Source organism: Mus caroli, chromosome 2, assembly GCF_900094665.2.
Source record: "Mus caroli chromosome 2, CAROLI_EIJ_v1.1, whole genome shotgun sequence".
In the NCBI taxonomy this organism is placed as follows: domain Eukaryota; kingdom Metazoa; phylum Chordata; class Mammalia; order Rodentia; family Muridae; genus Mus; species Mus caroli.
In genome coordinates this window covers 95,048,307-95,061,845 of record NC_034571.1, presented here as the reverse complement: position 1 = coordinate 95,061,845, position 13,539 = coordinate 95,048,307, and the positions used below count along the sequence as shown (strand labels likewise).

General features: G+C 46.3%; 1 protein-coding gene across 6 annotated transcripts in view; it reads left to right on the top strand.

Moving 5' to 3' along the window:
- Nucleotides 1-13,539, top strand: part of Prr5l (proline rich 5 like) — a 170,551-nt gene that overhangs the window by 133,481 nt on the left and 23,531 nt on the right. For all 6 annotated transcript variants that reach the window (XM_029474407.1, XM_029474409.1, XM_029474408.1 and 3 more), the window contains exons 5-6: nucleotides 6,395-6,452; nucleotides 11,656-11,747. In XM_029474407.1, the coding sequence (XP_029330267.1) occupies nucleotides 6,395-6,452; nucleotides 11,656-11,747 (150 nt within the window). The remainder of the gene's footprint in view (nucleotides 1-6,394; nucleotides 6,453-11,655; nucleotides 11,748-13,539) is intronic.

The following is a 13,539-nucleotide window of genomic DNA, read 5'->3' as shown; positions in this document are numbered from 1 at the left end:
AAAAAAAAAAAAAAAAAAGGTCACTAGGATTGAGGTTTGAATGGTATTCAGGACAAAGGCAAGGTGAAGCCTGTATACAAGGAGTGGCCTAGAAGTTCCTGGTGGCCACTCTGACCTCTTCTGAGATAGAGCTAACTAGGTAGAGAGTATCCAGCCAGCCAGGGATTTCTGAAGCTTTCTTGCCCCGTTTCCCAAGTGGTTACATGAATTTTGTGCAATTGTTTGTTTATCTTTATAATTTTTTTCTCATACTTTATGAAACAAGTGGAAAAATGAATCTTGAAATTGATAACTTCAAGTCTTAATAGGTTTTAGATAAAGATGAAAACCCTTAGGTGTGCTGAGGTAATGGGCTGTTAGCTTCACTGGATTTGTGCATAGGTACAAAATGCTAAGAGGGCTTTATCACCCATCTTAGCTCCATGGGAGCAGGGTTTCTTTGTCATGTAGGCTTGTTGTTCTGTGTGAGAATATATGTTAGGAGGCTGCTACGATTGGAATCAAGGGATTTAGTAGAGATCAGATAGGGACTGGTATGAGCCAGGGTTATTGAGGAGGCAAAGCGGGGCCACAGCGAACTGTGGTGCTGCACATGCGGGAGTACAATAAGTAGTCGCGGTCAGCAATCCAATTGTCATGGGAAGCAAAGGGTGTTGCGAATTTTTGTTTAGTATGGCAAGCCCCCTCTGCCCCCTCTGAGAGTTATAATGAAGGTTCAGCTGCCAGAGTGCCGGGCAAGCATCCATGAGGAGGTGTGATCAATCCCTACCACTCTAGAAGCCAGGAATGGTGATACATGCAGGCCACCGTCTATTTGGCATGGGGTTCTTCCTCCTGGGAAACTGGGGCTGGCATTATCCCCCATAGCTTACTTGATTACTTTTTTCCCTGGGTCCCTCTGACTGGGTTGGGAGGTCCTCTGCTTGATAGGTAACATAATGGTTGGCGAGCTGTAAACTCCCCTCCCCCCCTCCCCCCACCTATCCTCTTCTCTGCTCTCCTCAGCACCTTCATTCTGCCCCATGCTGCCCAGGGTAAGCTGATCTTTTCCCCAGTCAGCTGCTAGTGACTATCCTCCAAACATCCTCGTCGAGAGTTTTTTCCCAAGCTTCATTTTTCTGTTTGCAGCCCATTTCTCTGTGTCTTAAGGGGGAAATGTCAGCTCTTTCTACTTCCGGATCCTTCTGCCACTTCATTAATGTGTTGTTTTGTCCATAGCCAAGTTCGCTGATGGTGTGGCAGAAGGATGTGTTAAGTAACAACCGGCCCGTTGCCAAGTCCCCAGTCATTTCCTAAGGAGCTACTATTTAATAAACTGGTGGTTTGTGATCTGAGGCTGGCCGGGGAGGTGGTAGAGAGAGCCATTGAGCTAGGAGGGGTCATGAGAAAAGCAGAGTCTCCAACTCTGTCGCCACTGTCATTTAGCAGCAAATGTCTGTCAGAACCTTTTAGATCCAGGCACTTGGCGGGGATGAGAATTCTTTGAGGTGAGAAACAGGAAGAACAGATGCTTAGAAAAATAGTAGGGAATACCTGAGCTAAAACGTACCCCTCTCTCTCATTCCTGACCCCCTTTGCTTTTTTCCTCCCCCCTTTCCTTCTTACTTCCGATCTCTCCTTTCCTTGGTTTCTGTCTCTCAGAACCTTTGAGCAAGCCTAAGTCCCATAGATGGCAAATTGGCATCTTCCTAGGTAGAGTGGATGGCAGTGGTGTGATCTTCAAAATCTGTAGGCCATGTGGCTGTAATGGGGTGTGGGCTTCCATCTCCTTCCCACAGGTCTGCCACGGCTGCATACACAAGTCAGGTAACCCCTGTTACCACAAGTCAGGTTTCTACACTGTAGGATGGGTGGCAGTAATAGGTCAGGGTGTGCGTGTGGGCGTGGGCATGAAGCGTGCACATTCTGTCTGGGAGGTAGTGGCTCCAAACTCCCTGTGTTTTATGTTATAGTATCTGGCCATACCTTCCTTACACACACATACACACATACACACACACACACACACACACACACATGGGGGATGGCTGGGGGGGCAACTGCAGAGTAATAAATTCTAACTTCAGGACCCCTCAAATGCTAGACCTTAAGAGATGCATGAGCCTGTATGGCTGCGATTCTCTGGAGGGAAAATTCTGTCTTGACCTATGGTGTTCTAGGCGAGGGGTGGGGACAGGAGCTGTCCTGGCATCTGAGCAAAGAATACAGCTGTGGCTGAGTTGTATGTATGTGTGTGTGTGTGTGTGTGTGTGTGTGTGTGTGTGTGGTGTGGTGTGGGTGTTTGTGAATGAAATTCAGGACAAGGTACCCGTTCTAGGGGTGGGGAGAAGCTAGGTGCTGGGGGGTCCTGAGAATCCTGGAGTGCTCTGCAGGCGCTGAGGGGAGGATTCCTAGTGGCATCTGAGCTGCATTCTTGTGGGCTGGAATCTGGGGTAGGAAACTCTACCCTAACCTCAGTCCCTGGAAGATCAAAGCATTTGTGGCAGCTTTTCAAGGAGTTTGAGCTTCTTGGAAAATGGAGCCCCTTAAATATCAGCAAATCTGTGTGTGAGCAGACTCTGGGGACCACAGGCTCCAAGTGGGGACAAGGACTATATGGCCCGAATGACTCCTTCAGACCCCACACTTTTGTTTATTTTGATCCAAGCTACAGAATTTCTGTGCTCTGTATCATGAGAGCCTTAGAAAGAATTTTTCTGTGTCATTTCCCCTCCTAAGCCAGAAATAACTCCTTTTCCTTGGAAACACATATTTTTCCTTCTAATATCTCCTTGAAGGGAGAAGACCAAAGGCCAGGAAGGAGGCTCTGGGCCATCCGTTGGAATCTATTCCTTCTGATTTGGACAAAGGAATTTTTACCAAATGAAGAAAGTGGGAACAGATTTAGGGACCCTATGTCACCTCCTCCACCCCCCTTAAAAACATTCTGATTCTTATCTTGACTCCTTAAAAATACAATATAATTCTTGTCACCAAAATAGGCAGCTGATTTTAAGTTCAACAAAGATTTGCAGAACACCAGCTATACCCAGAATCCTGCTGGAGTAGGGAACTAAAGTAAGAAGTGGTCCTTGTCTTCCAGGATCTAAAAGCCTAATGGACATAGTTAGTGTTGTTTGTTTGTGCATGCATGCGTGTGTGTGTGTGTGTGTGTGTGTGTGTGTGTGCTATGTCCAAGTATTCATGGATGTGTGTGTCCCTGTGTCCGTGTGCATGTTGAGGTCAGAGGCGGATATCAGATGCCCTGTCTCTCGTTCCTCACCTTAATCCTTTGTGGCTGAGTGTCTCACTGAACCTGGAGCTGGGCTGGTAGATTACAACCTCAGGGGGAACCTCCTGCCCCAACCCTCTTCCAGCACCGGGGCTATCAATACTTACTATCACTTTCCTGCCACCTGGATGCTGGATATTTGAACTTAGGTCCTCATGCTTGCCTGGTAAGTACATAACTACTGAGGTATGTCCATAGCCCTGGAAGTATTTATTAATTCATATCATAACATGGAATGATTTTTGGTTTTGTTTTCTTAGTTTCTTTTAGCACCCTAGTTTGTCATGGCCCCCCTTAGTGTATATAATTAGGGTGATGAGAAAGAAGTCCGGGGTACCAGTGTTGACATTCAGGAGTCTTTAGCAGTGCAGAGATGACCTTTCTGAGAGCCTCGTCTGGCTCAAAGGAAGTGCTTGGGCAGATATTCTAAAGCCGTGGTTCTCAAACTATAGGTGTGACACCATTGGCAGTCCTACATCAGCTATCCTGCATAGTAGATATTTATATTATGACTCATAACAGTTATGAAGTAGCAATGAAATAATTGCATGGTTGAGGGTCACCATGACATGAGGAATTATATTAAAGGGTCACAGCATTAGGAAGGTTGGGAATCACTGCTCTAAGGTCACAGTGGGATTTGTGCTCAGGTGGCGTGACTACTGTCCTTTCCCCTCATCTGAGCAATCTTTCTCATCCGTCTTGGCTGCCAGGAGGTCTAGATCAGCTGACACTGGACTGTGTTCTTGCTTTCTGACCCAGAGGCGGGATGCATTCTGGGCCAGAGCTGGAGAATAGGTTGGGGCTGTGTTGTAATTTCCTCTACAGTCCATAGTAGTTTTTTTTTCCCCTCCAACAAAATTGGCATGCTTCAGTATGGTGTTATTCTGACTCTAATTTGAGTTCCATCTGCCATCTTGAAATCAAACAGTGGCCAATTACACTTTAAAATTGGGTCATATCTGAATCCTGGTGGGATTTTAGAATCTGGATCATGTGTGCCTATCCCAGAAATGTGCTAGCGCTTTTGATAACTTTCTTGGTACAGAGGTAGGAGAGACATCTTGTTGTGCAAGCATGAGGACCTCAGTCAGATTGGATTCCCAATACCCATGAAAAAGCCAGGCCTAGTTGCATGTTATAACCCCAGTGCTGGGAAGGCAGAGGCAGGAGGATGCTAGGGGCTTGTTGGCTAAATAAGACTATTGTTGAAATAGTGTTCTTCAGGTTCAGTGAGAGACCCTGTCTCCAAAGAATAAATGGAGAAGAGGCTACTCTGACATCATGCACTCACAGAGGCAAGGAAGAAGACACATACACACAAACACACAAACACACATGCCCCCAGAAACCCTCAGTATATCCATTAAAGTCCTGCTGTCACTGACTTTCTTTACTTCTCACTCCTGGGAAGATGTTAAGCTCTTGCCACCGCTGTCACTGATTACTAAGGATATGTATGGTGGTATGTGTCTATAATCATTAGCTTTTGTAAGAACTTAATGATATGCCAGTGGTATCATAATAATGAGAATTTAAATGTTCCCCAGCAAAGACATGTTAAACATCTGAGATATGCCACGTACTGTGATTTCGTTGCTACACATGACACGCATGCATTGAAGTGTCACAAATACACAACTGTGTTACATGTCTGTTAACGTTTTTAAATGTGAGGCTGGAGAGATGGCTCAGCGGTTTTAGAGTGTGCACTGCTCCTGCAGAAGACCCAGGTTCAGTTCCTGCCACCCACACTGGGTGACACACAGCTGCTTGTAACTCCAGCTCCAGGGGATCCGATGCCTCTGGCCTCTGTGAGAACTGCATTTGTGTGTTCTTATTCCCATCCAGACAGACACAGATGCGTGACTGCAAACAGTAAACACAAATGGTCTTAAATTGAAATCGATTGAAAGCTCAGAGAGAGGTACCAGGCCATCAGTGATCTCAGAGTTTCTGTAGCTCACATAGGGTGGTTTTGTGTGTTAGGGACGCACACACACACACACACACACACACACACACACACACACAAAAGGTGGAGGTCTTAGTGAGATGCTTCAGAGTAGAGTGGAAAAGAGCTTAGATTCTGCAACTGGGAAGAATGTCTTACCTTCTATGAGCTGGCAGCCATTGGTAAGCGATGAAGGATTCAAATTCCCTGATAGATGCGGGATACTCATTCATTGCTAGTTGTAACCAACCGGAGAGAACTTAGCCTGACTCTCTACAACTCTCCCATGCACCCTGTTGATGGACACACAATCAAGGCTGCCTAAAAGTTGGCATTTGATCTCTTTCTGTTGTATCAAGTATGGGGAACCATAGATTTATTCTTTTTAAAATTTGTATTTTTTTAATTATGAGTGTGTGTGTGTGTGTGTGTGTGTGTGTGTGTGTGTGTGTGTGTGTAGGTATGTGGTCAACAAGAGCAGGAGAAGTTGAACCCTACTGGGGCTAGAGATACAGGCAATTGCAAGCCACCTGATGGGAGCGCTGGAAGACCAGAGTCACTGAGCCACCTTCCCAGCTGCTTGAATTTGTTTGTTTTGGGATGGAGGTCTTTCTTTGTAGCCCTGGCTGATCTGAAACTCACTATGTAGAGCAGGCTAGCCTTAAACTTATGTAGATCCACTTGGCTCTGCCTCAAGAATTCTGGGCTTGCACTACCATGTCTGGCTCCAAATTTATTCTTAAAAAGAAAAAAAAAAGGTCCAAATGCCCCAATACCTCACTCTGTTTAGTTTCCCATTTGTCTAGGCTCTCCATATGAGTTTAAGTCATCAAGAGCCTCAAGGGCTTTTGACTTAACAGTGAATTGGACTGGGTCCCTTCTGCATCTCTTAGTTTGAGAGGTGAGTGGGGTGGTGATTGCGTTTGGCCTTTTGGCTTACTACCCTTGGGCTGTGTGGTGTCTCACAATCTTCCTCTGAGATTCTTGTTCTCCCAGGACAAAGGGCTTCTTACACCTAGAAACCTGACTAGCACAAGGGGCCTGAAAAGTCTGCGCTGTGAGTGGGAATTGGAAGAGTTGGAAAAATGCCCTCTAGTGTAGCTTGCCTCTAGTCCAGTCTCCTGGATCAGAGTCACCCAGCTCTAGTGATCTTTGTTCTCTCTTGGCAGAACCAGCTTCTTGCAAAAGGACTGTCCTTTGTGGAGGAGAAGATCAAGCTGTGTGAAGGCAAGTACAGGGCGAGGAGGAGCTGGTGCATGGGGCTCTGCCTCAGACTCTGGTGTTGGCAGGGTTGAGCCACATCTGTCCAAAAGCAGCAGATTCCCAGTGAGTGAGTCACCCCTGCCTCTTGCCGCCTTCAGGGGTTTGAACCAGCTGCCCTGTCAGGGCAGCACAGACTGCTTTTGCAAAAATGGGCTGGGAAGGGGGTGATAGTGGAGACCCAGGTAAGGGGTTTCCCACTGATGCATCCTGGGGGTGCCCTTTGAAGGGAAAGGGGCAGTTGCTCTACCACAGATGCTTCTGGTCCATCTGGTCTGTTCCAAGCTGTTTTCTATCCACCATTGCAATATTTCTTGGGATCATACTAGATAGAGGTGCTCCCAATTTGGGGAACAGTAGACAAACAGGCTCTCAATGCTATGTGATCTGACAGATGAAGAAAATTTCTTGGTCTGTCTGTAATCCAAGTGACTGGATAGAAAGAAAGTGACTGGAGAGAAAGGTCAGGTGGTAGTCTCAAAGGAAAGAGTGGACCACCCCTTCCATTCCACTGAGGGTTTCTAGGGACTTGGCTAGCTTGTTCTCTGGTTCTCTAGTGAATCTTGGCACATTTCTCCCTCCCAATCTCTCTATCTGTCTGTCTGTCTGTCTGTCTCTGTCTCTCTCTGTCTCTCTGTCTGTCTCTGTCTCTGTCTCTCTCTGTCTCTCTCTGTCTGTCTCTGTCTCTGTCTCTCTCTCTGTCTCTCTCTCTCTCTGTCTCTCTCTCTCTTGCTGTCTGTCTTTCTCTCTCTCCTCTTGTATCCCAGGCTGGCCTCAAATTTACCACATAGTGGAAGATGACCTAGAACTTCTGCTTGATCCTCCTGCCTCCACCTCCCAAGTTCTAGGACTAGAATATGCACCACTACGCTTGGTTTATGCTGTTAGAGATTAAACCCCAGGGCTTTGTGCGTACTAAGCAAGTACTTTATTAACTGAGCTACATCCCCAGTTCAGAGTCTAATGTTAAAAGAATGAAATGGGGTGAGGACTTGCGAGTAAAACGTACCTATGACACCATACTCTGCACACAGGTGGCTAGCTACCATTTCTTTGTGCTCTAGCTAAATACCCTCATGATAGGCCAGAAGGATGCCCAGACATGGACTTCATAGGGCTGTATCTAACCATATACTAGAGTATATGACTTCAAAAACTTGAAGAGCATTATGTCCAGTGAACAACATTTTCTCCTATTTCCTGAGAATGACGCCATATTATGGCACCTGGAAAGACAAAGTTGGAAGAAAAATAAGAGATAGATGCTAGAAAGTTCTGGTGTTTGTCTTGAAGTAAATGCCATCCCCCCCCCCAACCTTTGGAAATAACCAATGGTAGAAATGGACACACACACACACACACACACACACGCACACTTTTTTCTCTGGACCATAAAAAGACTGTAATTTTTGTTTCTCTAAGTCTATAAATACCCACTAAGTCAAGGCTTTACATTCTTTGATATTGGGGCTGAAGTTATGTTTCATCAAGTAAGAGGGCTTGCTGCTCTTGCAGAGGACCTAGGTCCAGTTCCTAGTACCCATATCAGGTGGATGTTCACTATTGCCTATAGTTCCAGCACTAGGGGATCTGACTCGCTCTTCTCCTTCTTCTAGCTTCCTTGGGCACCTGCATGTGGTACACATGTACTCACATACATGTACAAACACACACACACACATACACACACACAAATAAATAAATAAAAATAAATTAAAGATCTCATTTGAAGTTATAATAAATGATGTATGATTTCTGCCTGTCACCCGGTCACAGTTCACAGCCCTGACTTTTCTCCTCTCTGTCATGGCTTCCAGTTCTTTGCCCTGAACCTGGAAACGCCATACCTTGGCACACTTGTGTTCTCACAACCACTGTTAACACCTTGCTTCCATGGTTTTGACTAATAGGGATAATACAGGAATCGTGTTTTTGTTAAGTGTCTTCTTTCATTGGACATAATGACCTCTCAGTTCATGTGTGTTGGCACATGTCAGAAGTCACATAGGTTTTTTAAGGCCAATTACTCCAGTATATAGCTAGATAATGTTTTCTTTATCCATTCATCCATCAGTGGTGACTTGTTTTGACTACGAAGTTAGTGGTTCTTTGAATCTGGGAATCAGGTTAGTTCACAGGTATTGGAAGGTGGCCCTCCAGTCAAGGAAGGGGCAAGAAGCATTTGTTCCTGGCTCTACCGCTTGTGTGTCAGTCTGTATATCTTGTATGTCAGTTCTGGGGAGTTATTGGAGCTCCTGGAAATGTGTAAAACCAGCCCTAGGAAATAGGTGCTGAGTGAGATTGAGATGTCCTTGAATCAGGAAGGTGGAAGTGTGGATACAAGTGACCCTCAATTAGAGATGGACTTGAGTGGAAACCCACAGATGGAGAGTCAATGGGATGACTTGAAGATCATCCAAGATTTTGTGCCTATAAACCCAAAGCATGGCCAGGGAACCAGTGACGCAGTGCAGGCGTTTCCATGAGGCTCCTGAGTGTCAGGTTTGTGTTGTTGGAGCCCCTTCTGCACACTGAGCAAGCTTAGGAGGACATTTGAGAAGTGTCCTCATCTTCAAACAGAGTAATGCTACTCTTTGGTTCCATGCATTAGAACTTCAAGAAAGGTTTTGTTTGGTTGAAGGGGTTCTTGTTTGGGAATAACCAGATGCCCTGTGCATGCCATTGCTTAGTGAAGGCACCCTAGCCTCATGCCTGCTCCCACTCGGGGTTGTTGCTGTCTTCAGCTGTATGTGACAGCCACTGCTGGGCAGGGACCGCCATGTTGTTTTCTACAGTTGCACTGACCGTCTTTCTCAGGATGTTTTTATAGCATCCTGTGTGCCACTGACAAGTAGCAAAGGGAAGATTTGATGACAGACATCTAGAACCTTCCATTCAAACCCCTTCACCTTTGCAGGGAGCTGATTCTGACTTCTGAAAATGAAGCTACCTCTTTCTTCCTTTGTTGGTCTGTGTCTGCTGCTCTCACAGAAGACTTTCTGGAGCCTTCTTTCCTCTCTGATCTTTGCAGCCATCAGTCAGATCCAACCTTCCAGAAGGTACCTCCCAGCTCCATGGTGGAAGGACTCTTTTATACACTCATGAGGCCTCTGTCTTAGCACAGAAGCAGGCACAGCGCTGCCCCACAGGATTCTTCCTCCTTCCCTTCACCGTAGGAAGCTTCAGATAAGGGCTATCAACAAAGCAGTCAGAACAGCCTTTACCCCACTTTGGGGTTCATTTTGGATTTAGGAAACCGAATGTCCCTATCTCAACCCGTGAGTGAATGAGTATCACTTACATTGAAAGATGATTCTGTGTGGCTGATCAGTCAGTAATTGAATGTCAGGTCCTTTGTAGGTTCTGGGGAAGCTAAACTGGAAATGGGAACAGATATGAATCAAATTATCATATATTAAAATATGTCAGTCATGTGTGAGTATGTTAGTGATTTGGGGTGTGTAGCCAAGGTTAGGATTGCTAACGTATTCAGGGTGGGCTTTAGTTGGCTGGAGGAAGGTTCCTATAAGAATTAAATCTGAGCTGAATCTATGAGATCAACAGGCAAGTTCACCGAGGAGGTGGGCAAGAGAAGTCTGGGCAGAAGAATTTTTATAGGCAGAGGCTCTGTGCTGTGAGGAAGCGTGGTGAGTCTGAGGGGCAGAGCTCAAGCCTGGTTAGCCACACTCCAAAGCCCAAGGGAGGTCTAGCTGAGGATGAAGACCCAGGAAAAGGAGACAGATCCTCTTGGCTGTGTGGCCCATCTTGTAGAAGTGTCCTTTCTCTTAGAGAAAACGGAAAGTGTTCCTACTTAATAGAAAGGCTTGCTCTGTAATGTCACCCCTTTGGGTCAGATGGTGCCTCCTGCTGCTGATAGACCTGGCACCTGCAACAGCCTGCACAGTTGGCCCTTGCCATTTTTTTGCCATGAAGGCTTTTCCATAGTGGTTTGTTGATGTGTCTGGCTTGGTGCTCCACACATGGACAGACCTCTTTCAGACTCTCAAGCTCTATTGGAAGACAATTCTAGCAATATTTGATTAGTGCTTTGCCAGGGAAAGCAGAGGATGCCACAAGTCTGCATCCACCCTGACCTTCCAGCAGCTGTTAGCGACTAGCTTTGCCCTTGTTCTGAGCTTTCTCCCCAGCCATTGCTTTTATTGGCCATTAAATTAATAGACGGAAGACACTAAATGAGTCTATCAAGATTTGTTCCACGGAACTAATGGTGTTTTGCCAAACACGGCTCTTGGTGTCTTGTCTTGGCTGACCCAGTTTCTCTGCTCAAGATGAGCAGACAGTAGTAGCCCATCAGCTCTGACATCTAGGTCATTAAGCAGCTGCCACCTCAACCAGGCTCTCTCCCTCTCGGGTCCCTTCAGTGGCATGAGGTGACCTGTGTACTGTAGCCTGTGGGTGGCCTTTGGCTTCCTGGTGCGAGGGTGAGCAGGCACAATCAGAAGGTGCCTCCCAGCTGCAACAGTGGGTGAAAGTGATGCTGGAGATCTCCTTTCTACTTCTTGCCTGTCAGTTCAAGCCCAGGATCAGGCCAGAGTATATAACTGCAAACTGTGTATGACAAGAGTGCAAGTGGAGCAGGGACTAACAACTGTGCAGACAGAGCAGGGGGTAACTGCAGACGGAGCCGTATATAACTGCAAACAGAGCAGGTGTGTAGTGGTGCAAACAGAAAAGTGTATAACTGGTCAAACAGAGCGGTCTGTAATCGTGTACACAGACCGTTGTATATCTGTGCAAACCAAGCAGTATCTAACTATGCAGACAGACACAGCTGTGTATAATTGTGCAAACGGATCAGTGTACTGCTGTGCAAACAATCGTCAGAAGAAGCAGGTAAAGAATGTGAGGTCAGGGACCCCATCTTTGACTTTCTCTGTACTCTTGGTCTGGTTACTTGGTGTCTCTGAGTCTGTAAGATGGGGTAGGAGGGCTTACTCATGGATAATGTTTATCATGTGATCTCTCTTTTCTGAGTTCGAGGGTAGAAAGACCCTGTAGCACTGTGGCTGTGCTCCCTCGGTGCTACGAGCTCTCAACTACAAGTTCCCTAGTGTACTAGACTTTACATTTGAGGCGGAGCTGTCCTGTGGCCTGTTCTGTGAGTAATGGCATGTTCTCTTCTTTCTCCTGTCTTCTCTCCTGTGTGTAGGTGACAATCGGATTGAGGTTCTGGCTGAAGTCTGGGACCACTTCTTCACCGAGACTCTCCCTACCCTGCAGGCAATATTTTATCCGGTTCAGGTCAGTATCACTGGAGTGCAACAGACTGTCTTCTCCACTGACCTAGGTGATCAGCCTCTTGCTAAGAGGGGGATAGTCTGGAGGTGGGGCATCTTTGTTAGTAAGGGCTCCAGAGGTCTTCTGAGCATTCTGTGTCTATGTTTAACCTCTAACTTCAAGTGAAAGAGGGTCTTATATATTACCAGCAATTTGTAGGTTCTTGTTACCTTCATGGTTTTGAAATCACACACACACACACACACACACACACACACACACTGAACAAGGTGAGTTTTCTTTTTCCTTCTCTTTCCTTCTCAGCCCACCTGTCCTTTCCACCGGCTTTCTCTTTGAAGTGCAGTTTTAAAATACCTTATTTATTTAAAGCACACTGATCAGAAAGTGTTGATTCATCAGGATAGCTTCACGTGTGTGTCTGGTGCACGTTCATGGTTTGCACCCCTATTACCCTCTGTTGCTGCTCCCTCCTTCCTCCCCCTCCTGCTGGGACCCTTGAAACACATTTCAAGCAAGTTGCTCTTGTCCTGAAGCCCTGGGAAAGAATGATGTTCCTTGGTCTCTGATGGACTCTCACCCAGAGAGAGCTACATGATGTAATCGAGTTGGGTAGGAGGATGTGCAGGCTGGAGCTCTAGAGTGTGGGCTTGTCAAGGGTATTTAACTTGACGCACATCAGTCCCTGCAAAACATGGGACAGAGATTTAGCGCTGGCGAGAGAGCATAGCAGTTAAGAGTTTGCACTGTTCTTGCAGAGGTTCTGGCTGTGATTCCTAACACCCACAAGTGGGTGGTTCACAACTGCCTGTAACTCCCATTCCAGGGGATCCAATGCCCTCTTCCAGACGCCATGGGCCCCTACACTCATATGTACAAACTCACACAAAGAAACAAACATATAGATGCAATTTAAAGTAATAAAAATAATAAGTGTTTTTCTAGAGTGTGAGATTTTGGGGGAAGACTCTTGCTTGCCATGGAAGTGTGAGGCTCTGAGCTGAGAACCTCGTCTCCTGTTTAGTAGTTGGTGTGGCTGCACAATGGTGGTTGGGGGAGACAGGCAGATCTCTGAGTCTTGCTATCCAGCCAACCTAGCTTAACTGGTGAGCTATTCCTCTCCAAATTGCTTGCACATACCTGCAGCTTGCTCACATTCCTCTCATCCCCCTGGGGTTAAGGCTTTTCCTGGTCTGCCTTGTTGAAGTGTGAGTGTAGTAGGCAGAGCCACCAACAATGGTTGGAATTTCCTTATTCCCCAGCGAAGCACCCCCCCCCCATTGTTTGCACTTCATTGATGGTGTTTCAAAGGAGCACTCCATACCCAACATTTAAATGTTGCTCAGTGATGTCGCTTCCCATTGCAGACTTGCCTTTCCTATAATACAGAAGCCTGGCTGCAGTCCGCTCCCCTCATCATGCTCAGTCTGAACCAGTGTGTCCACAGATTCCTTCTCACTTGCAGTTGTCCCCCCTTAGCAAGCAGCAGGTCCTCAGAAAGACAGACCTGAGGGTAGGGTTCGCTGATGTAGCAAATAAAAATACTAGGTGTTACCTTAACATTGAATTTTATATAAATGACAAATAATGCATTTTGATATACGGACATATGAGAAAAGAATTTAGCCAGCATCTGTGATAGCATTCCTTCTAGGCTGCGCCCCACAGTTACCTGGCAACAGTCAAGTAATGCCTGGGTTACTATAAAAGGGTCTGTTTGCCCCTTCCTCACCTTCTTACTCTCTCTGCTCCTTCTCCTTGTCCTCCTCTCCTCTCCTCTCCTCTCCTCTCCTCTCCT